We start from the raw sequence: 26,283 nt of genomic DNA, 5'->3' as shown, positions 1-26,283 counted from the left end.
GCGGGACAGTCTCGCTTTTTTTTTTTTTTTTTTTTCGTCTGTCCCGCATTTTCAATTGTGAATAAAATGTCCCGCTTTTTGTGCAAATTATCTAAACTATTCCGCTTTTAGAAAATTACTATTACATTAGATATAATATGACCTTTTTTATGAAATTATGATCAATTAGTAAAATTATGCCTAATCCAAACCAAATGTAATACCGATTTGTTAATATAAAATCTGTAATACTAACTGGTAACTTTGGTCGGCCCATTCACCGTACCGTACTGTATGTTGGTAATTGGAGTTCGTTTGAGACATTAGTATTTAATTAGCAGCCTCAGGGTGAGGTGTTGCGTAGCAGCCGTCGCTTTCACTCTCATTTTAGTCAGTGTATCTCTCTCTCTCTCTCTCTCTCTCTCTCTCTCTCTCTCACACACACACACACACACACACACACACACACACGTGACAATGTCACGCTTTTAGCTCCAATAAATTTGGTCACCTTAAGCGTGGAAGCCAGAGAACGAGAGGACACGGTCCCGCCTTCTCCAGCGCACCAAAGACGAGTGGGAACTGTTCAGACGAAACCAGCAAACCATCAACTACATTGTTTCCCCGGTACCGCGAAGCCTGCATGAGGGTTTTAAGGCATGAGGCCACTGGACTACTTACTAAGGCTTTCCTGGTTGCTTTGGCTTGACCAGTGTCGGTAACCATTGACACAGATATATTTTGGGAGTTTGCGTAGTATTTTGTTTCATTTTCCCTCTAACAGGTAATGAGAGATACCGTTACTATATCCACCCATGAGCACAGACATCATATTTATTTACCTTTTATGCACATTTATTTTAAATAGCCTTTTCATAAAGAGATGTCATTAAATATTATTGAAATTACATGATGGTGACTATAGAGGGAGTGTATACCGCGCGGGTGATCTTATTTACTATGGATACAGCCATATTTACTGTGGACACATGTAAGGGTAGAGGACGTTTCTTACACAAACATTACTGAAGTCAAAGCCATCCAGATTCCATTCTGCGTCTGAAGTCAAATACACGGATAAACACAAATATCTGGCTCCGCACTAATGTTTGATGTCACGTCAGCATATTTCTCTCACGAGCCAGTCCATGGTATCGCCACCTATCTAAAGCCTGTTATCTGACGCCGCTATACAAGGTGTAATGCAGCTTTATCTACGGAATAGTAACTTCCTTATATGATGCCCTGAATGAAAGAAAATAGACAAATTATGTGATCACAACCTCGCATTTCATTCTCCCTCCCCTACCTCCCCTCCCTCACTCCACCCCAGCACCATCGCTCGACCCACCCACCTTCCCTTCTCTCTCTGGCCCCTCCCTCTCAGCACCTCTTACTCCAGTGTGACTTGCCGCGCATAAAGGAGCCAGTCTGAGGAACGGGATACGGGATGATAGGTGTTTATTTATGGCCACGACTGTACTATTGCGGCCAGGAGTTGTTAGCCACCCTCGTCCAGCCAACCCATGTATCTGGCAGCGTTGCATTCACGAGCACAGAAGTTGCCTTCCATGCATTTCTGTCTAAAAATATCTCTTCAGCTTTGGGCTTGTACTAATGGATAAAGCAATTGTAATATTTACTTTGAAGGTTTGACTCTGATAACACGAATATATCATACTGATTATTTAGTAACTTGTTTCTCGTATAGAGCCAAGCAAGAGAAAATATGTATATTTGGTTCCACTGTCGACTTCCTGTAGGTTTGAACCAGTGAACACAGAGTGAACAGCTCAAAGCATTCATTTGTTAACAGGAGAGAGAGAGAGAGAGAGAGAGAGAGAGAGTGCCTGTGAATTTTAGAGGAATGAGGTGGAGAAATGACGTGCCCAACACAGTTAAACAGGGATTTTTCCTTTTGTTTCGGCTGGCTTTCTATGCCTGAATGACTAAATGAAGGTAAATTATGAAATATAATAACTGGATGACGAAGCGGTAATAGGGTCTGGCGAGTGGTTATTTGGTCCAAGGTGTGCAGTGGTAAGCTGTTAAAAGTTGGATATTTTAAGCCCAATTTATTTTAAATATCTCCATGTATGTCTACAGTACGTGTATGCCTCTTTGGACCTATTTTCACGACATGAATATTTTTATCAACGGACATTTTCACCACTCGGAACAAAATCCCCCATGGACCTATTTCCCTTAATGATTTTTTTTTAACGCCCACTTTTCTACTTAAAACTATTTTCCCATGAACTAATTTTCCCTACTGATGTATTTTCTCCCCACGGACCAATTTTTCTGTCGACCTTGAATCTCTCCATGAATGCAGGTTTCCTACATGGACGTATACCCATGGACATATTTTTCACAATGAACCTATTTTCCCCATAAACCTGTTATCCGACGTGGTTATATCACCCACTGATGCGTGCACTTGAAACACAGACCTCTTAAACAACAGACTTATTGCACTATGGACCTGTTGTAACTCACTGGATATATATATCTACTTCAGCATGATTCCAGAATAATATCCCCTGTGGACCGATTTTCCGCACACTGATCTATTCCCAACTCGGACGTATTCACTCGTGACCTAATCCCAGAGGTCTCTTTTCCCACAACCCGTCCATCCACCTACACACCCACCCATCAACGCACATATCCACAACCTTATTCAGTACAGTATGTCTGAAAAGTAAGATGACATAAACCCGTCTTTTGCCTTGTCCTACAGGTAGCCCCACCACCCACCCCACTTAATGCACGAACCCCACCCCAACCCACTTAACCAACCCAACAACCCTTTCCCTCCCTCTCGCCCACCCACTCCACCTAATTCGTCTGTGAAACCACCAGCCTACACTGACCAATCCACCCACTGTCACCAACTTACCAACCCGCATACCATGCTCCACAAGTCAGATGACTCGCAATTCTACACACACACACACACACACACACACACACACACACACAGAAGCAGGGTGGATTTCCTTACACGAAAGATGAGTCTCACCGCGTAACACAGTCTGTTGGTAGAAAAGAGTACTGTTTACAGGGTGGTTGCCAGGCCGTAGATAATGGCCTTCTTTTCGGCTACATACACATGATCTTATGCGATACGAGTAAATAAAGTGCACGAGCTAAACAGGGAATTTTTCCTTTGGCTGGTGACGGAGGAGATTATTTATCCCAGGATAACGTCTCGTTGGACAAAATGAATGATGGGTTTTATTCTGGGTAACGCCAGTTGACTTTGTCAAATTATTAGGCAGGCCGTGCAACTTGTGTTAAATGACTTATGTTCTCATTTCTTCTCTGGTGGTTGGCACCTGGAGATTTTGGCAAACTGATGAGTATCTTTCCCATTAACTGGTTATCTCTCTCTGGACAGAGAGGCAAATTACTTTCTTAAGCAAAGCTTTTTGTTAAATCAACAGCATTTATCTCCTAATTAATTATTCCTTAGATAGCAATCCTTAAAAAAAAAAAAAAAGAAGAAAAAAAAAAAGACCCTTATCACAAAGCAAGGCAGGTTCTAGTGACTGATGGAAGAAATATTCATACTGTGGCCTGTTTTCAATGGAGCACAGGAATCCAGGTTTTCTCATCCCTTGCATTTCCCTGTGCCAGTCTGTCTCCACCTCATTTATCCAAAATTCACAGGCGCCCATCATACACGCTCTCTCTCTCTCTCTCTCTCTCTCTCTCTCTCTCTCTCTCTCTCTCTCTCTCTCTCTCTCGGTAACAAATGAATGCTTCGAACTTGTTCACTCTTTGTGCTCGCTGATTCAAATCTACAGTACAGAAAATCGTGGAGTGAAATCAAAGAAACGTATTTAAGACGCTTGGTATTGTATGAAAAAAAAAAAAAAGTTAATAAAAAATAAATGTGATATATTCGTGTTATCAGAGTCAAACCTTCAGAGTAAATATTACTATTGCTTCATCCATTAGTACAAGCCCAAAGCTGAAGGGATATTTTTCAACTGAAATACATCGACGGCAACTTCTGTGCTCGTGTATGCGACACTGCCACATACACGGGTTGGCTGGACGAGGGTGGCTAACAACTCCTGGCCGCAATAGTACATCTAACCCTAACCACTCATACTAAATGCTGATGACTCCGCCCTTCACCTTCCCTTCCGCTTCCCGCTGCGTCCATCTCACCAGTTGCTTCAGCAAACAAGAGATGAGGATATGGCACACCTAATGTCTGACTTGGCTCTTTTATCCGATTGGGTTAAAGTGATCTTGTTTCTAGTGCATCAAAAATTGTTTTCTGTATTTTTTGACTCGTCAAAATCTACCTCAGGAATATCTTATTGGCAATACTCAATTAGTCCTGCATCACCTTCGAACATATTTGGGGTTTCATTCTCTTGGGATGTATCTTGGAAAGATCATATTACTTTTCGTGTAAAATATGCTTCCAATAGATTTTATGTGCTAAGCCGACACAGTGCCTTCTTTACTCCTGCACAGTTGTTGAATTTATACAAGAGATTTATTCGTGTGGGGTTGGTGGAGGATTAGTGCCCCTCCCTGTAAAACTATTAACTCTAAGCCCTTGGCCACCCCGTTTGGGATACGTGGCGTCTGGCAATGAATGAATGAATTTATTTGCTCTTGTGTAGAGTTTAGTCGTCAGCACAAATTCGCTGCAAGCCTTCTCGTGTGATGTGGTCGTTTTGTCTGGCAACAGTGTATGGGAACTAGTTGCCACACAGGCTTTTTTACGCTTTAGAAACGTGTTTGTAGGAATTAGTACTATAAATCGTCCATAATGGAATATTCTTTATGTCTGATTAGCATAAAAATGTACAAAAGACGACAGATGAATATTATGGATTGAAACTCCCGCTCTCTCCCCCATACCCCTGCTGATGACCCTCCCCAGCCTATTTCTCACCTCACCCCCCCCTCCCTCCTGCTGCCCTTCATCTCCACTCCCCTCTCCCTGTCCTGTCTACCTTATATTATCCACGGAACTAATCTACGTAATGAACTGCACTCTTCTCTGTTTCTTGTTTATTCCTGTAACCTTTTTGCTCCTTAACATTGAAGAGTTTCTTGCCATGCAAGACTTTTTCTCCCACTCTCTATTCCAGACATGATGCAGCAATTGGAAACATTATGGTTCTGATACTGATTCATGAATCAGTGAACATTGGAGAATAGGAACATTTTTCCTAGAAAGAGAGAGAGACTAGTAGGAGGAATGGGACCAAAATTGTTTAATTCCGCCTACCGAAATAATAACCACCGACTGCCAGGCTCACCAAACAAACACCAATAAGGAATACATCACAAGAGCGAGACCTCAATGTTCCTATATGTCCCGGCTGTTGGTAGTGTGAAAAGGTGAAGAAAAGAAAAACAACTGAAATAAAAGAAGTGGGAAGGAGACGGGGAGAAAGAGAATGGGAATCGAACAGGAAGGAATAATGATAAAACTTTGATATAGTTGGTAGTACTGCAAGCAAATGGGAATAGGACAGGCTGGGTTTAGTAAAAAGTCAAAAGAGAATTCCGATGCGCCAATAGAGTTGGTCTATCTATCTATCTATATACCTAGGCTGTTTCCCCCAAGGAAAGGGAGGCAGCCGAGACTGGACGACACACTCCCCATTTACCCATCCATTCAAACACATTTATTCGCATCTTAGCCCCAAAGGGGAGAACGGACAGATCCTCACCGCACCACACCGCACAAGGGTCAACTGCGTAATGCAATCTGTGACATCCGTAGCAGGGCCCGACAGCAGAGCTGGTTTACCCCTGCCACATCATAACAGACCCATCCCCTTACCCGCACCTGACCTGACTAGCTGATCAGACCAAATGCGGGAGAGTATCCCCTCAGGGCTGCGTCATCATTTATTCATTCACAATTTCTCTCCATTTATTTCTGTCACGCACAGCCACTCTTCCTTGCTCAACAGACATTCCTCTCGCATCCAGCGCTCTCTTCACACTGTCCACCCATCCTATTCGTGGTCTCCCTCTCAGCTTTACACCTCTCGCATCAGATCTAGTTATCTTTTTCACCAATCGCTCATTATCCATTCTCCCCATATGCCCAAACCATCGCAACACCCTCTGCTCAACTCTACCAGCCATCTCCCGAACAACTCCAGTTCTCCTTCGCACTTCATCATTTCGCACTCGATCCATACGCGTCACTCCAGACATACTCCTCAGACACCTCATCTCCATCACATTCAAATGTTTCCTCTCTGCTACATCCATATTCCATGTTTCAGCCCCACATAACGCAGTCGGTACCACAACACCCTCATACAGCCTTCTCTTATTACATCCATTCTAAGTGAACGACATCTAAACACTTTTTTCATTCCTCGCAGCATCTTTCCTACTTCATTTATTCTAAACTTCACTTCTGCATCTATTCTTCCATCCACAGCAACATGTGACCCTAGATATTTAAAACACTCTACCTCCTCAAGCAACTCACCATTCAAAACTAGATTCATCCCCCTACCATCTACCAAGCTCGTACACTTTATCACTTTACTCTTATTCTCATTTACTTTCAATTTCCCCCTTTCACACACCCGTGGATAAATGAATGAAGGTAGAGAGTGTGGGGAGAGAAGAAAGTGAAGAGGCATGAACGTGGGTAGGGGGTAGGAGAGAGAGGGAGGGATGGGGGGGGATATCAGAAGGAGTAAAGGGGAAAGAGGAAGGGAGTTTAGACACAGTTATAATGAGGAATACCAAAGTATTGCGCTCATACGTCGTTCCATAACATTCTTCTTTCAACTCATGCACCTTGTTATACTAATCAAATACTGTACTCTATACAGAATACTGTACTCTAGACAATCACTTCTTAAAAACACGCCTTTAAAGTGTATAAAAGTCTATGTGGCAACTAGTCCCCTTACACTGTTGCCAGACAAAATGACTCACATCACACGAGTAGGCTTGCAGCGAATTTATGCTGACGACTGTACATCTTTCATGTGTGGGGAGGCTCCCCACATACAGCTCTTCTCAACAAGGTGGAGCTGAAGGCTATTACTTTCATTAACTCTCCTCCTTTTACTGGCACCCTTCAACCTCTACCTCTTCTCCGCACTGTTGCATCTTTATCTCTTTTTCTATTGCTACCTCTATGGTCACTGCTTCTCTGAAATGTCTGCTTGCATCCCCTCACCACTACGGTGGGCACGTAGCACCAGTCTGTCAGCAAACTCTCATCTTTTTTCCTGTCCAAGTCTGTAATGCAAGAGTTAACCGTTACTCCCAGCCCTTCTTTTATATAATAGGTCAACTCTGGAGCTGTTTTTCTCTGTCTGTATTTCCTGCTTCCAATGACCTCCAGTCTTTCAAATGCAGTGTGTTCAGGCATCTCGAAATGAACAGACAAAGAAGAAAGGTACGGCATGGTGGGATGAGGAGGTTAAGACAGCAGTGGAGGAAAAGAGGAAGAAGTGGCTAAAGTGGTTACAGGATAGAGGTTCAGTTGAAATAAGAACTGAATATGTTGAGAGCAAGAAGCACGTCAAGAGACTAGTGAACAGGAAAAAGGAGGTAAATGATGATGATCTAGGAAGGAAAATGAATGCGAACTACTCTGAAAATAGAAAGTTAATCTGGAAAGAGGTGCGGAAATGTAGAAGTGAAAGCGGAAAGAAATGTGATGGTGTAAAGGATGTAGATGGTAGGTTATTAACTCATGAGGTTGAAGTAAGGACCAGATGGAAAGAATATTTTGAAAGCCTGATGAATGAGAATAGAGAGAGCAGAGCGGCTGTAAACATGATTGGTTTTGGTGGTGTGCAGAGAAGGAATGCAGTGCCAGGAGACATGACACTCGCACAGGTGAAGAGTGCTGTGAAGCGGCTGAAAAACGGGAAAGCAGCTGGGATTGATGAGGTGTATGCAGAGATGTTTCAGTGTAGTGGAAAGAGTGGAATGAAGTGCCTGTTGGAGATATATAAGAAGGCATGGATGAGTGAAACTGCACCTGCAGAGTGGAAAAAGGCAGTGATTGTACCCCTGTACAAAAATAAAGGTGAGCGAAGTGAGTGCAGGAATTATCGTGGCACATGTTTATTGAGTGTCATAGGGAAGGTGTATGGAAGAATTCTTATAGAGAACATAAGAGAGATATCAGAAGTCCTAGTGAATGATGAACAGGGTGGCTTTAGGAGTGGCAGAGGATGTGTGGACCAAACATTTGCAGTGAGACAGATAGTAGAGAAGGCTTGTGAGAAGGACCATAAGGTATTTATGGCATTCATGGATCTGGAAAAAGCATATGACAAAGTGGACAGAGAAGGATTGTGGAAAGTTTTGCGCATGTATGGTGTAGAGGGTAAGCTGCTAGGTGCTGTCAAGAGTTTTTATGATGGTAGTGAAGCATGTGTAAGGGTTAATGGGCATCTATGTGAATGGTTCACGATCGGTGTGGGTGTGCTACAAGGTTGTGTGATGTCTCCATGGTTGTTCAATATATATATGGGTGGGGTGATGAAAGAAGTAAAAACACGAGTAATGAAGAGAGGGATGGCATTGGTAATGAATGGTGATGGATGGAATATCTCACATTTGTTGTATGCTGATGATGCAGTACTGCTTGCAAGTATCGGACAAGAACGTGATAGGTTAGTGCAGAGTTTTGCTGATGTCTGTGAGCGTCGCATAGAGGTAGGAATAGGGTAGAGTCGGCGTGAGAAGGCTCCGGTGAAGCCAGAGAACTGTCAAACGGCCATATTGGTCAAGTCAAGAGGTCACGGCAACACCTACCTGACTTGAAGAAGATTGCTGTGCACTCCTACCTCTATGGCTGTGCCCATAGAGGTAAGAGTCCTAATCCTACCTCCATGGGTGTGGCCATGAGATTATTAAGCCTTTAATACCTCCAGCTGTGTGTCCACCTGGTATTCCTCAGGGAGAATGCCAGAAACAAAGTAGACTTCATTCTACCTCTGGTTTTAGTTGTAGTTCAGCTGTGGGTGTGAGACGTTCTGTCCTAAGTTGTAACTCACCATCAAATAACCTAAGTCTCCAAAAATGGCCACCACCTGTGCCGCATTTGGGTGTAATGAAAGAGGGGATAAGAAATCTGACCCATCCATTACATTTCACTGGTGAGTATCTTTAGAGTGAATTATACTTGTAAGTTAGTATGCAAAAATAGATAAATAAATAAATAAAGATAAAACATATTTTTTTCTGTTTGCAACTAAGAAAACACTCCCGCCTGGTCAGCGGAACCAAGTCAGACAGCTGTCAAAGAGGTCGCCGCCATGTTGGTTGAGTCAGGTCTGTCGGCCTCACTCTGACCTACCCTTGGTTAATCCCATATGCCGCCTTTACCTACTCCTACCTCTATGGAGCGTCGTGCTTTGAGAGTAAATATAGAAAAGAGTAAAGTGATGGTTATTGAGATAGAAGGTGACTCCCAGTGTGATGTTACAGTGAATGGAGAGAGACTGGAACTGGTGAGAGAGTTCAAATAGAGTCAATCGGGGTAAATAAAAACATAGGGCAAGTTGAGTAAAAAGTAACACAGCCCTGCCAATCTTTATCTGTTGCCTAATTTTTCTAGTTTTTGATGTGGTGATAGGCCTACCTATACTCCATATTATGTGTATGCAGATTTGCCCAACAATGATTTAGTGCCAGGTTATGATCAAACGAAGAACTTTTGTTTTATTTTCTGCTCATTTAACTTTTTTAGCATTTTTCTTTAATTAATGCCATTTCATGTGCTTTGAATGGACTGCATTCATTTTGCTTTCAGGTGATCAATGACAGTTGCCCTTAAGAGCCAAACCAAGAGACAGGACCTGCCTGCTTTTGTAGCTCCAGGATAGATATGTGTTTTATTACCCCGGGTACAAACACCCCCCCCCCAAAGGGGTAATAAAAAACCTATGTTTCTTATTGCATCTATCTATCTATCTATATACCTAGGCTGCTTCCCCCAAGGAAAGGGAGGTAGCCGAGACAGGACGACTCACTCTCCATTTACTCATCCATTCAAACACATTCATTCGCATCTTAGCCCCAAAGGGGAGAACGGACAGATCCTCACCGCATCACACCGCACAAGGGTCAACTGCGCAATGCAAGCAGTGACATCCACAGCAGGGCCCGACAGCAGAACTGGTTTACCCCTGCCACATCATAAAAATAACAAAAAAATAACAAAAATAACAAAACAAAAAATACAGCAAAACAGCAGTGTGAGGTGCAACAAAGCTTCACATTGAAAAACTTCATGGAAAGCAGTTTAATTATTTTTCTGAAGCAGAAAGTCATGAATGCTTCAAAAATGTAGCTAAGTTTGGATTTCCTTCTCCTAAAAAGGCAGAACATTAGATGAATGTGAAGTTTGCGTGGATCAGTCCAGACAAGTAAGATACCAGTCTATATAAAGGACAAGAAGGCACTCAGTAAGCGCATACCTCTGTCAGTGTGATTGCAGGATCCTGATCGGGATCCGGTTCTGCCCCCAAATTTAATCAGTTCTTTTCTGGCCCATGGCCCACTCTTCCACAAAATTTTATTGAAATTCATAGAGAACTTTTGGAGACATTGTGTGGATAAACAAACAAGAAACACACAAATATGGGTGAATACATAACCTCCAACTTCGTTGGCGGAGGTAAAGCCTTGATTCGTAACTGAAATCGTGTGTCTATATTCAGAATGTATGCTGTACTTTTTTTTTTTTTATTGATTTATAGGTTATGTATAAATATGCTGTACACATAAACAAGGAAAATTCATGAGTTTTTGGAAGCTGTATTTCCATTAGCTTCAGAGTTTTTGTTATACACTTTTTTTTTTTTTTTTTTTTTTACCCCGAGAGCGGTTATTTTTTCCCCCATTCACTGGGGTAAAAAAAAAAAAAATCCACATATTATTTAAAATCTCAGCACTGACTGGTTGTAGAACTTTCATTCATATGTCATGTTTTAGGTTGTTATGTACCCATTGCCTTGTGATATCCAGTCTGCCCATTTGTTTTGAAACAGGATCAGTGAAGCAAAGTTAAAGGTAAATTGTTTTTATTTACCCCAATTGACTTGAACTTGGGTACAGTGATAGAACAGAAAGGAAAATGTGCAAAAGAAGTTGAAAGTAGAGTGACACAAGGAAGAAAAGTAGCTGGTGCAATGAAGGCCTTGATAAGAAACAGAGGCTTGAGTGTTGCAGCTGCACGAGGCTTACATGAGGGAGTGTTAGTGCCAACTTTAACATATGGATGTCAGACTACGGTGTGGCATGAAAATGAAAAGTCAAGAGTAAGAACAATGGAGATGGGACTGCTGAGGAATGTATGTGGAGTACAGAGGGTGGATAGGATACGGAATAATGTGATTCGTGGAAGATGTGGAGTGAGGAAGTCGGTGGACACAAGAATCGAAGAGAGTGTACTGAGATGGTATGGTCATGTGGAGAGAATGGATAACAATAGAGTGGTGAAGAAGGTATATCTGAGCGAATTCGAAGAAGGGAGGAGGCGCGGTAGGCCAAGAAGAAGGTGGAGAGATATGATGGACAGGTGTGTGACGAAGAGAGGCTTGGGAGTCAGTGAGGCTGGGGAACTTACAAGAGATCGAGCTGGCTGGATGAATTTTGTGAGGAGAAGTGCATGATCAGGGATTTTGGCACCCCTTTTTAACGTGGCAGCATCCTGATTGACTCAATCGGATACGTTTATGTGAAGCTACAGAACGTGGTGAATATTTTTGGCGTATACGATGGAACCAGGATTCCAGGGGCTTGAATGATAAGTGAATGGAAACGTGGCCCAGTGGAAACGTGGCCCATTGGATTGGGCTAATTTGGGCTGTCTGGACATTGCTACTCCTCACCCTGCCCTAGGGTGGGAAAAGATGTCCGGATGATGATTATATATATATATATATATATATATATATATATATATATATATATATATATATATATATGTCACCAGTTCGGCGCTAACACCCACCTTCCATACTGAATACATGCTAGGGCTGTTTCATACAGGTCTGGTGTAAATCGGTAAAGTCTGCTTCACATGAAATTCAAATCCTTAAACTGTTCCCTGCCCCAGACGGGATTTGAACCTGGGTCCGGTAGGACCACAGGCCACCTCTCTACCAACTGAGCCACCGCCTCCCCCAATATATATATATATATATATATATATATATATATATATATATATATATATATATGTGTGTGTGTGTGTGTGTGTGTGTGATTTCCTATCTAGCTACAGGTATGTGATTTCTTTTCCAGTCTGCATCCAGCAACAGAATCAAGTTGCCAGAAGCACATATTTCAGAAGCTGTTTATCTCCACAAGCAATATATTCCTCATGCATAACAACAACCCATCCTGCTGCAATACATTTTCCTCTCTTCAGTCCTCCATCCCACACTGTTCCCAAATCCCATCTTCTTCCTCTCCCTTTCCTGTCTGCACCTTTCTCTTCATAGTCTAAGTCTCCCTTTTCCTCTGTTTTCTCCCGCACCCCGTCCCCGTCTACGTTTCTCCTCCATCCCATCTCTTTCCTTATCCATACTCATCCTCCCTCCCCCCCTTCTCCATCCTCTACCCCTCCTTATCTCCTTTAAAACCCGGCTTTCCTTTTCTCCTCTCTTCGGCCCAACTCATTCTTTCCCTTGCACTTCCACACTTCTTCTCTCCTCTCCCGCACCCTTCCCTCGTCTTTTCCTCCCTCTTTCCTCTCCACCACCAAAATCTCATATGGACTGTGATGTCTTGTGACGTCTTTTGGCAGAAGGCTTTGTGAGAGACTTTCTTGACGGGATTTAAGAGAGAGAGAGAGAGAGAGAGAGAGAGAGAGAGAGAGAGAGAAAGAAAGAAAGAGAACAAAGGAGAATAAAAAAGGAAGAAAACAGTAAACCTCTGTTATCAAAGGGAGAGAAATGGAGTCGTTCTTTAGATCCTGTAACCTTTTCACTGAGCCTTTCTCCTGAGAATATATTTTTATCAAGCTGTTCAGTGACCTAACAAAATGGCAAACGATCTGGGACACAAATATTCAACTCTCTCTCTCTCTCTCTCTCTCTCTCTCTCTCTCTCTCTCTCGTCTCGTCTCGTCTCGTCTCGTCTCGTCTCTTCTCTTCACTCTCTCTCTCTCTCTCTCTCCACCTATGTATTAGTAACTTTTTCCATCTACCCCTCTACCTACCTATCTCTACCTATCCACCTTCTGTTTGTCTATCTATATCTGTCTGTCTATCTATCTATCTATCTATCTATCTGATACTTGAATAATTATATACGTAACAAACAAAGTATTAACCCACTCTATACAGTCTTCCTTGTTCCTGTTTCCGATTTCGTATGATAGCTCCTTGAACCAATCGTAGTTCAGATTTTTGTCTTTCACTACTTATTTCACGTAGCTCAGTGAAATAAAAATACAGCGCTACAGTTTTTCATCCTTTTGGTACCTCTTCGTGACTAGGACATAATCTAGTGTTTATCCATAGCAATATCTCACTGGCAGAAGAAGATAATGCTTTTTATATTTTTCATAACACTACTTCTTGACTAGCGACACACTATAGTGTTAATTTCTTGTTACAATAGCAGAATACGATTATGCTACGACCCCACATCCTTTCCACTGTACTTCATCGTGTGTAGCATCACATGTCGTTACATCTTATCGTCACAACTCAGCATTTAAGACGAAGAGTTTGCCATTATAGATTGTTTAACTGGTGTCAGTATAAAGCCACCGTATTCTCTTACATCTCAGCATTCAAGATGGATAGGTGGCAGTATTAGGCCAAGTGAAAGTGAAAGTAACAATAGAGTACAGTAAGTTAAACTCTGGTTGCTAACCAATAATCATTCTGGAGAGATGGAAAGGTATGGCCATTATACAGTGAAAAAATATATATACAGGTATATGTAGAAGCATCCTCATCTTGTGAAAATCTGCTGTTACAACTCAACATTCAAGATGGAGGGGTGGCAGTTTTCGGTCGAAATGAGAGTGCAAGAAGTAACATTAGATTAAGTAGTGTTCAACTCTAGCTGCCAGTAAATATTCAGTTGGAGAGATGGCAATTTATGACCACTTTTAAGTAATAATAAAAGTGGACAAGCCCCACATTCTTGTGTTAATCTACTGTCATAAGGTAAGATTCAGGGGAGAGATAGCAAATTCAGGCCAAGTTAATGTGGTGTTATGGTGCCAGGGCTGTCGGGTTGGAACGGACGAGGACCTACGCGGAACAGTTTAAGTCGCAGAGGTGGACAGAAGTTTTTCTTGTAAGTAAACCCTGTCACGGACGTATGTTGGTCTCCTACTCTTAAATTTCCTGGAATTCGGTAGCGTAGTCTCGGGCCGTTACAATCCAGAGGAGGCAATATGGGATTAGCTGCTACCTTTTGCTTTCTTCTTCTTCCCGTTCTTTTCATTTAATGTGAAAGGAGTGCCACATCTGGTACGTGTTAGCGCGCTGCCTTGAGGTAAATCTGCGTTGAGTGACAAGCCAAATGATTTCTTGTAACCCGGAAGATCATTTACTAAGTTTGTTTGTAATAATATACTGTAGCCACATAATATCTGGTGGTCTAGTGTCCTAAGGTGTTTCAACCAAATAAGGTCGTAAGGGTTTACTTCGAGACTTGTTTGGGGATTTCTGCTCAAATAATGCTACACAGGGAAAAGCGTCTGGTCACTCGCTTTATATGTGGTGAGTAATTAACCCTGCCTTCGAGCCCATGCACTCCAGATGGGGGTAGTAAAGAAGTGAAAGATTACTGGATAATAGGGGGATAATACATACGATTTCTGCCTGCACAGGTGACGTGGCTGAGACGAAGGGATCTGCATATACTCACCACAGGACATCACACGTATTCAGCTGACGACAGGTTTCAGGTAACTCTCTCTCTCTCTCTCTCTCTCTCTCTCTCTCTCTCTCTCTCTCTCTCTTTGTCGTGTTCTTTAACTGTATAGCTTATATTTTAATTTTAGAAATGTCTGATTATTTACTATGCTCAAGGAAAACCTATATATATATATATATATATATATATATATATATATATATATATATATATATATATATATATATATATATATATATATATATATATATATATATAAGAAAGAATTTTACTTTTTCCAGCTTACGACGGGCGATACGATTTTCTTCAGACAAAAGTAACTCTGTACAGCCACACTGCTGAACATTGCCGTTGTATGTCAGAAAGATAGAGTTTACATGTCCAAACCTCCTGAACATTCAACTGGCTGGCGTCATAAATTTCTTATCATTTTAACATTGTATTATATTTGTTATATTGGTACTATTTTAGGCACTGTCTACCGTTTCGAAGAAAATTGATTTTGTATATTGATGCGGCTGGCTTGCACAGTTTTGACATAAGAACGCAGGTTTGTTATAGCTCATACTTCCGAGTCTTTTTTATGGGTCATGAAAGCAACTGATCCGAATGGGCGAAGCACCCGCTGTTTCTGTCACTGCAGATGCGACTCGCCCCTACCTGGTACTTTGCATGGGCAGGTCTTTACTGTAGTTGTGGAACGTTTTGATGGGTGATATATACATATAGACGTGGAAAGTTGTTGTGGCTGTATTTGTAAGTTATTCTATATAAGTTATCGATAGGCTATCGGAAAAGACATATTAATGTAAAAAATTTCGTATGTAAATTCTGATTAATGAAATATAAATCTGTGATTATGAACAAAGTAGTGGTGTGTGCTATATGATGTAATTTAATGGTTCTATTCCATCTCTTGACCGTGACTCATAAGGATGAATAAATAATATGATGAAATACAATATTTAAATCTTAAAACTTTGTGCTTCCATCAAGTCATAGGTTGCACTTGTCACCTGAATAATGACTCTTAAACACTACAATGTGGCCTGGTACGTGTGTGACATTAATTTCGATAGCCCCACCTCTCCTTGACTTCGAAGAAAAAACAAATAATGAAAATATATATGAAGCGAGCTATGAATCTTGTAAAACTCAGCCCTCCCAGTCTGCCATATCTTGCCTCAGTCTTCCGGATGCTGCCAGGAATGGGTTGGGGAAGCAAAAATGGGTGGTTTGCTCTGAATAAAGAATAAAATGACTTCCTTATTGGAGCTCTGAACATTACAAATAATATAACTAGCCGCACGTCCCTGAGAGGTAGTATGTGTGCCGTCCTTCATAAGCCACATCCGGTTGATGCACATTAACCCACTAAACCACAAAATATTTTTTTTAGGTATATGGATGCCAAGCAGGATATTGAATGCCTCTTGGACTACATGAAACATCTGGTTGGTTTTGAGTTTAGCGTCACCTGAAGGCTGCACTACAACAAGTGAACGTGTCAGGAGTGCCATCACTTTCTCCTCCTCCTCCTTCTCCCTCTCTCTCCCCCCACTACATCCCCTCTCCCCAGAAAGCAAAAGTAATCTCAGCCTGAAATCATACCTCAGTTTTACACTATAAATTTTCCCCCATCTGACCACGGCTATAAAATTCTGGGTGGGAGAAAATCCGAAGCTTCAGTAAGATAAGGTCTCGTATTAATTCTGGTACTTCGGACTCTGTTATTATATTTCCAGCTGACCCCGTGAGATTTATTAAGCACACCACAACCTCTCCCTCCAAATTTCTCATATCATCTAACCTTTCATTTTTCCCCCTCGACCACATCATTTCGATTGTGGGCGGGGCCAATCACGATGGTTTCACAATTTGTTTTCGAGCCAACTAATGAAGTGAAACCATATGGGAAAATTGGACTATTGAAAGGCTAATGAATGCTGGTAGGGATGGTGATGATGGTGGGTGGTGGTGACTGCCTAACTGAATATTGCAAAATTTCTCTTTTGGCTGCGGAACCTTCAATTAAATTTTGCGGAGCCTGAGATTTTTTTTAAGTTCTTAGATAATGCATCATCCACCTTTTATCAATGTGCTGATCATGATCATTACTTTCATTATCATTATTACATTTCTTAGATGCTGAGGAGGTAACATTGGCTGGGATCTGCCCGTGATAGCATTTTTTACTAAATGAAATGGTCACATAACAGTACTGTTGTGATAGAAGGGGTTTATGGTCCATTTTCAAGAGTAGACCTATTAACCTCCCAGACTGGCATCGGTGATCATTGTTTGGTACGCATCAAAAGAAAATGATAAAAAATTTCTGTTTACTCTGTTTAGACAGAACCACCACCACATCCACCATCACCATCACCAACACTACTACTACTACTACTACTACTACTACTTCTACTACTACTACTACTACTACTACTACTATTACTACTACTACTACTACTACTACTACTACTACTACAGGGCCTCTAGTGCGCATTAGATATTTTTATCGCTTGCTTTCTCAGGCTACCCAGGTTACTTCTGTCATTTTTTTAATTATCACACTTCTGTTTTTTTACACTGCATCACTCAAGAGGGATGGAGCCCTCCGGAGCGTTAATAGTATACAAACGAGGGTGATACGTTTTTCCCCTGACTAATAACGAAGAAAAAATAGCCATAGTTGCTTTCCAGTCCCTACGAGTGTACTAACAGACAGTGTAGGCTGGGACTCTACATGTATGTGAAGTAAAAGTTATATGGTGTAGTGTGACCCAAGGATTTTAGGCGAATAACAGTGTAGAATATTTATGCATGGAAGCAAAGAACACCCTCCAGTGCATATTAAAAGAGATTACCACTGTTACATGAACGAATAAACATATAAAATCAAACACAATATCGCTGTGTGCAAATGAGAACAGAAGTAAGGAACGTAAGTGTGTAAGTATAAGAGACCTCACTCAGTAAATGGGGAAGTAAGTGTGGAGAATGAATGAATGTGTAAGTATAAGGAACCTCACTCTGTGTAAATGGGAAAATAAATGTGGAGAAAAAGTGTGTGTGTGTGCAAATATAAGGAACCTCATTCAGTGCAAATGGAAGTATAAGTGTGTAAAAAACCTGGGATACTGCAAATGTGGATGTAAGTGTAATATAAATTTAAGCACAGTCAGCTAACTCGGTGCAGTCAGAAGTAAACATGCGCACCTGTAAATGTAATAAACCTAGCCGAGTGTCAAGTAAATCTAAATGAATAAATGTAGCAAGCCTAGCTAAATATAAAGCCAGAAAAAGCTACTCTATGTACATAAATTAAGTGAGGTGACAGGCGCATGTTGGTTCCACCGTATCCAATAACACGAATGGGGTAAAACTGCACCAAACGGGACTATATCCGTGTGGGTTCGCAGGGGGTTCGACGATTTGGATTTCAAGTTGCCAAAAGATTTTACCACTTTTGGCATGGGTTCACGGTTAGGCTGTTGAGCAAAGGAGTTATGATTAGTTTCAACTGTCCTAACTAAGACTTATAAGCAAACTGAAGATAAATTCCTCCTATTAATTTTGTGGATAAAGAAAGAGCCATGGTCAGATTCAAAACCGCCGAGATATGCGTGTATAGGAAGCACAAGAGACGAGAGAAAGCTTTATCAATACGATCAGTTCCACGTCTTAACTGAGACTGGTTTAGGAAGGATGAGCAAGGGACAGATAAAGGTCCAGCACTCCACACTCATTGACTTTCTTGCCAAAATACATCTTAGGGACGAAAGGGGAGTTATCATCAGTGTGTGGATCTCTAGGTTGTATTCTAACCGGCTCTGCTGATCTTAGAGGTTTGCTGTGCACATTTCAGTATACTCCTTTGTTACTGACGGAAACCAAGGCGATAAACGATACGAATAATGCACAGCAGAAAGGTATGGTGTAGTAGGCAAATGATATCACTAAGGAAGATGTGTGCGAAGCCTTCATTATAACCTAAATGTGAACCAGTCTTCTCCCCGCAAAAATAATCCTCCTCTTTCTACCCCATTTCTAAGTTTGACTACCTCTCCTCCCCACTTCCTGTCCGCCTCTCTTGACAACCACTCCCCCTTCCCTCATTAAATGAACTCTCCCTCTCCTTCCACTCCGGCGACCCCTCTCTCTTCCACTCACTTTCCCCTCTTCATGTCTTCCTTTCCGCCTCCTCCCCACAAGAGACATTTCCCTCTATCTCCTCTCCTTCCCTTCCTTTCCTCCTTCCCACTCCCCCCTAACGATCGCTTCCCTCCCCCGCAGATCGTGGCAAGGTCAGCGGAGAGAGAAAGAGAGAGAGGGAGGGAGGGAGGGAGGGAGAGAGAGAGACCTCCCCCACATAACACCTCTCCCCCACAGCTTGTCGTTGGATGAGGGAAACTACTCCATTCATTACTATGCTACATTTATTCTAATTTGGCTAAGCTTCTCATCATTGTGCGCTAATCTCACGTGACTTAGTGACAGAAAATGACAATCCTACAGCTGTATATCCTTCCACATCACTTCTTCATGACTAGCATCACATTTTATTCTTAATCTATTGTTATAATTGAGCATTCTAGATGGAAACGTGGATATTATAGGCCAGGTTAGAGTGAAAAGAGTACAGTAAGGTCAGCCAAAAAATCCCAGGGTTGCATTTGGGTGGCATAGGAGGCTTTGTAACGCTTCTTCCTTAGTGATGCATTTATTATATTAAACTCTTTTCCTTTGTACGCTACTGGGGCAAATTATGTCGATGCTAGAAAGACCGTATATATAATCCACAAATCTGGGTGTAATGCGCAAATAACTCGCCAAGAGCGAAAATTGTATAATGTATCCTAAGGTACACTTGGGACAAAAATATCACTCCACTTCTTGGTTAAGTGGTTATATGAAACTTTTACACAGAAGAAACTGATAAGGGCCAAAGATCGAACTACTGGGTTTTGGAAGACACGAATAACTGTCTCTCTGTCTACTGATACGAGATGGATCAGTATCTATGTCTACAACTGTACCTAGAATATGACTTCTTCTCTCACCCACAGGTCGTTGCAGAGTCAGGGGGGTCGTCGTGGTCTCTGCTTGTAAGGTCAGCCCAGCCAAGGGATTCAGGAGTGTACGAGTGTCAAGTCAACACTGACCCTAAGATGTCAAGACCCGTGACACTGACTGTACAGACGGAAATTAGCAGTAAGCAGGAAAGCAGGAAGCCTGGTAGGTGGAGAAATAGAAGAGGTAAAAGGAAGGCATGGAAGAAGAGAAGTGGGAAGTGAGTAAAACGGTCTGGAAGAGAAGTACTTGAATGCTTGTGAGGAAGGTAAGTTAGCAGGTAGGTTGGTGAACAGGTAGGAGTAGTAAAAGGAGGTAGGAAAAGTAGATAGGGAGTTATGAAGGGAAGTAAGGAGAAAGGTAGAAATATAGAGAAGTAAGTAGGAAGGTAAGCAAAAATGGTGGGAAGAGAAGTACCATACTTGAATGCCTGTGAGGAAGGCAAGTAAACAGGCACAGTAGTTAGTGCTTAGACAAGAAGAGAAGTAGTAAAACGAGGTAAGAATAGTAAGGTAGGGAGGTAGAAAAGAAGGTAGAAAGGTAGAGAAGTACGAAACATTGCTGGGAAGAGAATAATAGAACGCTTGTGAGAAATGTAGGTGAGCAGGTAGGTAGGTAGGTGCCTAGGTAAGAGGAGAAGCAGTACTGGGTCGTAGTGAGGTAGATGTGAGCATTGGTAGGGAGAAAGGAAAAGCATATAGGAAGGTAGGGTTGGAGGGAAGTAGAGAAAAAAAAAATTGGGAAGAGTGGTATGCAGGTATGAAGTATGATAGGAAAGAACAGAAGGTAGTCATGTTGCTGGAAATGCTGGTATTGCAGATAAGAAGGTAGAAGGCCAGGTATATGGAGAGATTGGAAAGTAGTCAGTGAACTCAGAAAAAGGTGGAAAATATAGATGAGTTGAAGGACAAGGGTGGAAGGCAAGGTGGTAGGGATAAAAAGAAGAGGTAGGTGGACAGGACGATTGGCAGGGATATAAAAATGACAGAACAGGCTGGCAGGAAGTAAGATTTGTATCAGAAAAGGTTACAGGGAAGGCAGGTAGGTAAAATGGTGTCAGGGAATAGAAAAGAGAGATGAGAAAATCTAATGGTGTCAGAGAATATAAGAAGAGAGGTAGGAGGTTTTAATGGTGTCAGAGGTTGTAAGAAGGGAGGTAGGAAAGTCTAATGGTGTCACAGATAGTGCGAAGGGAGGTAAGAAGGTAGAGTGGTGTCCAGGCTTTGAAAGAAGTGGGATAGGAAGGTTGAATAATGTTAGGAAGGTAAGAAGACAGGTAAACAGAATGCATGTAAGGAAAGTGCAGTGTGTTTATTTTCACATGACGAAACTTGGATGCTAATTTGTGGTTGTATGAAATTTAATGAGCCTTAGTTATGAGGTAGTAGTAAGTCTCCTTGGATAACTAGTCAGACTGATCCTTCATTCTGGCTACACTTGGGCATCATTTGAGCTGAAAGAGGGTTAAGGATATTCGTCAGGCTAGAACGTGCTAAGAGAATGGTGGTAGGTAGGAACGGGATAGAATATAGTCAGAGGGGGCAGAGAGAGAGAGGAATTTCGTTCATAAGGAGGGTGAGAAATGAAGGCATTAGGGTGTTGACCATGGAAATAGCTAAACCTGTAGGTATTTCGTATAGGGTAGTTTGATTTAGTGTTACAAAAATTTTCATATTATGGCTCACGAATATCGATATCACAACCACAATTTTTTGTCTCCGTCATCATTAGGAACACAGATTAATACATAATTTTTCAACCAGGAACGTCGAGCACATATCGTCCTACTATAAATGGTGGAACTACATTTTTTTCCAGAAAATGATCCGAGGAAAGAAAAACAAAGTCAATACACAAAAATTATCCATGCACCTGATTACAGGTGTCCTATATTCATTAAAAACAAAAATTATACAGGTACACTTGACCTGCTGTGGGTTGAAGTTTGGGGGGAAACTAATCTGGGGAAGCAATATCCAAAGAGAATGGGGAATAAATAACATCTCTGCAGTTATTGCTCTGCTCCTGATATTGGATGAACTGTCTAAGACAAAAGTTCCCTAATATTTCACCTCGTCTTGTTTTCTTCTGCTGCGAGAGAGGTTCGGTATGTTTCCCTCTGGATATTTCAGCTTACTTGACATGATGCACCCAGGAAGAAACTGACGAACATGTCTTGGATGTGAAGTAGGCGCAGTGGAACAGTTTTATCTATGCATTTGTACGTTTTCTGTTGTAAACTGGATTGTCTTAGGGTCGTAGTCATATATTTTCCAAAGCAATATTTACAATAATCATGACTTCGTTGATATTTACTGTCATCTAAAATTATTGTGTGTTTTATAACGTTTCACAGTAATATTCAGTCTGATTTGACTGTCAAGTATCTGGTAACTGTATGGGTAATGACAGAGGTATAGACAGAGATCTAATGCACATTTTAAGCTTAAGAGAGTTTATAGATACGATCCTTAGATATACATTTCTATCTGAAGTGTCTGGTATACCCATTTTATCCAAATCTGGCACATATTTTCATCCTTTTGCAGCTTATTTTATGCAGGTGAGTGACAGAAAAAACTGCAGCTCATCATCCTCTTCATACCACTTCTTCGTGACCAGCATCATATTCTGGTGCTAATCTCTAATAGCAACTCGGTATTCAAGATGGAGTGGTGGCAATTTTAGGACATATTAGAGTGAAATGAGTATAGGCTATGGACAAACGAGTCTTGATGTGTTATATAATGAAGATAAGCATGACAAGTGGGCCTCATCTCATTCACAACTTCAGCATAGAACTTATGTAAATACGGAGATTAGCATTTTTTTTTTTCTCTTGCGTGTCTAGTGTACATTGATGGCAGTATTTGATAGCTGCTAGAGTGAGACAGTTGTATGTATAGCCATTTTTATATACAGCCTGGGTTCGTATTCCAGGTACCACAGGAAGCTTCGTAACAAATGTTCCTTTGCGATTTATGTTGCCAGTTGCACCTCAACATTTTATTCTTTGGTACTGATCTCGCATTATATCGAAAAAACGTTCTCCTAATAACATGCAAAAGAATACTAAAGTCTTACGTGCAGAATAAATCGCTAAAAAACAAGTGCTATAACGCCTCCTATGCCACATAAAACACTGAACTTAAAGCTTAGGGAAGTCTATTGATAAACAGTATTTAGGATATTCTTTCTCCCTACAGCTGACCCTGCCATACCGTTCAGCGTGACCAAGAGCAAAGTATTTGTGGCCAACAGGACGGCAGTGACCAGAGACGGTAAGGCTGACTGGAGGTGAGTGTGGTAGAATGAGGGATAAGAGAAGTGAGAAGTAGAATGTAGGAAGGTGGAGAGGACGGTGGGAGAGGAGAGGCTTAGAATGAAGGTGAGTGAATGGGAAAGTGAGAGAGCGGAGGTTTGTAGGTAGAATAGGTGTGAGAATGGGAGGGTGAGAGAGAGAGAGAGAGAGAGAGAGAGAGAGAGAGAGAGAGAGAGAGAGAGAGAGAGGGGGGGGGTCGAAAAAATATGAGCAAAAGAAGAATGATCGTGTAACTATTATAGCAACCTCTCTTTCTCTCTCTCTCTCTCTCTCTCTCTCTCTCTCTCTCTCTCTCTCTCTCTCTCTCAGTCCAAAACGCTCTAAGTAATATGCACCTTAGCAATAATGAAGTGAGAGATAAACTTAATAAAATGAATAGTAATAAGACTCCCGGTACAGACAGTTTCTACCCTAAAATACTGAAAAATGTGGTGGATGTAATATGCAGTCCTCTAACATCTATCTTTAACAAGTCCCTACAGCAAGGAAAGGTCCAGCAGACTGGAGACTTCATAAAGTGATTCCTATATATAAAAAGGGCAGTAGAGATCAATCAGGTAATTATAGACCAATTAGCCTAACCTCTGTCTTGGGAAAGATCCTCGAATCATTAATTACAGATAGGATAGTTCAGTTCCTAGAAACTAATAACGTAATTAGGAATAGCCAGCATAGCTTTAGAAAGCGGAGATCAATCATGAAAAGTTTACTTGAATTTTACAATACACTTTTTTAAATGAATGATTGTACCAGGTCTCTTGATATAATCTACTGTACTTAGATTTCCAGAAAGACTTTGACAAAATGCCGCAGAAAAAATTGATGACATAGGTCAGATCACTTAGAACTGACGGAAATATTCATAGGTGGATAGGTTGCTGGTTGAGTGAGAGAAAGCAACGAGTCGTTATGCTCGTAAATGGAGTGGAGTCAGGCTGGGCTCGCGTAACCAGTGGTGTTCCACAGGGATCGGTGTTGGGACCAGTCCTCTTTATTATATATATTAACGATATCGATGTTGACCTAAACAACTTCATTTCTAAATTTGTGGACGATACAAATATCGGCAACACTATATTAGCAGAAGAAGACAGAGTTAGTCTTCAAAATAACCTTAGCTAGATTGTCAACTGTTCGGAAAAATGGCAAATGCCCTTCAATGTAAGTAAATGTCAGGTACTGCAATGTGGGAAGAAAAACAAAAGGTATGATTACGAAACGAAGGGCCAAATCGTTAGCAAGTCCTCATTTATTAAAGATCTAGGAGTACTTATTTCATACGACCTAAAACGTTCATATCAATGTATCTCTGCCGCTAATAATAAAGCCAACAGGGCCTTACTCTTCATCAAAAGGCATTTTACATATAAAAGCAGAGACATTGTAATCCCCCTATACAAAGACATAGGCCACATTTAGAGTTTGCAGTGCAATTTTGGGTGCCTCACCTAGTCGAAGATATAGAAATACTGGAAGCGGTCCAGCGTAGGGCTACCGAGTTAATCCCGTCCCTGAGGAATAAGCCATATCTCGAGAGGCCCAGGGAATTAAACTTATTCTCTTCGAAAACGGAGACTCGGGGGACAGCTGACTGAATATTTTAAAATTCTGAAAGGTTTTAATAATACTGATTCAAGCAAGCTATTACAGAGTAATTGCCGAGACTGTAACTCGAGGAAATGGTATGAAGTTGCAAGCATGGAGGACTAATCTTGATACAACCAAAAACTTCTTTGCTTACTCTGTTGTAAGCGAATGGAATAAACTCCATGGGAATGTGACTGAGAGTGATACCATAAATATATTTAAAAAGAGACTGGACATGTATCTCGACGCAGCCGGTATCGTTTAGTTAGGATGGAGCAATTATTGCATATTCGCGTCTACATTCCTCTGTTTATTAAACACAGTACACCTAAACTAGTAATCAACATAGACAATATTTTAGGGCAAATAGATAAACATTCTATTCATCTGTTTTATATGGAAAAAAAAATCAATAAAAAAAGTGCATGCATAGAGTAAGTATGGGGCTGTATGCCTAAATTCTCCATTTCCACATTATTCTACTTTCTGCCGATCCTATAAAATTCCTTCAGGTTTTGCAGTCCTACAAGGTATTACTTCTTCTCTTATTTCCTGTACGGCAAATGCCGAAGGATCTTGAGGGTGGGGGAGAGAGCCTTCTGCTGTGCTATCCATTTCTCCTGCTCCTATAATTATAACACTGCATTATAGTAGCCGCAGCGAGAAATGAACGTTGTGGTGGGGCAGGCGGGATGACCTGGGATTCCCCCATTGTTGCCATATCCACATGTCACCGACCCATATAGATGTCACCGACCATCGGCCACCGCTGCAGCCCCGCTCCATGATCCTTATCCTGTGTCTCTGGCTTTCTCTTTCTCTCTCGGTTTCTATATAAACTGGTGTATTTCCGAAACTAATTATGAAATTATTATGACTTTTGTTCCACACCACCACTGAGGTAAAAATCAAGGAGAGTTTTCTGTATAAAGGTTTCCCCCCCTCCTAAATGTGGCATATGAGCGGGGGAGTGCGGCCTTGCCGATACCTCCGCCTGACCTATAATTATACACTCGCCAGAACTGACCTGCCCTCAGACAAGGGGGGGGGGAAACCTTTATACAGAAAACTCTCCTTGATTTTTACCTCAGTGGTGGTGTGGAACAAAAGTCATAATAATTTCATAATTAGTTTCGGAAATACACCAGTTTATATAGAAACCGAGAGAGAAAGAGAAAGCCAGAGACACAGGGTAAGGATCATGGAGCGGGGCTGCAGCGGTGGCCGATGGTCGGTGACATCCTACCTCTATGGTCGGTGACATGTAGATATGGCAACAATGGGGGAATCCCAGGTCATCCCGCCTGCCCCACCACAGCGTTCATTTCTCGCTGCGGCTACTATAGTATTAAGGCCGGACCGCCTCGTAGGGACCGTAAGGTCTTTGTGGTCTCTGTCTCTATGTAACTATGCAACTCTCTCTCTCTCTCTCTCTC

At 41.6% G+C, this 26,283-nt stretch overlaps 1 protein-coding gene across 1 annotated transcript in view; it reads left to right on the top strand.

Annotated features, from left to right (window-relative positions):
• The window catches only part of LOC145405343 (zwei Ig domain protein zig-8-like), a 60,001-nt gene that overhangs the window by 22,955 nt on the left and 10,763 nt on the right, over positions 1-26,283 (top strand). Inside the window, exons 3-5 of the mRNA XM_080276754.1 lie at positions 14,819-14,896; positions 19,935-20,079; positions 23,145-23,219. Coding sequence (XP_080132880.1) covers positions 14,819-14,896; positions 19,935-20,079; positions 23,145-23,219 — 298 coding nt within the window. The remainder of the gene's footprint in view (positions 1-14,818; positions 14,897-19,934; positions 20,080-23,144; positions 23,220-26,283) is intronic.

The sequence above is a fragment of the Coenobita brevimanus genome, chromosome 66 (assembly GCF_032717465.1).
Source record: "Coenobita brevimanus isolate Jiangsu-jjx chromosome 66, ASM3271746v2, whole genome shotgun sequence".
Taxonomy (NCBI): Eukaryota; Metazoa; Arthropoda; class Malacostraca; order Decapoda; family Coenobitidae; genus Coenobita; species Coenobita brevimanus.
Note: the sequence above shows the minus strand (reverse complement) of the source record. Positions and strands in the feature narration are given on the sequence as shown.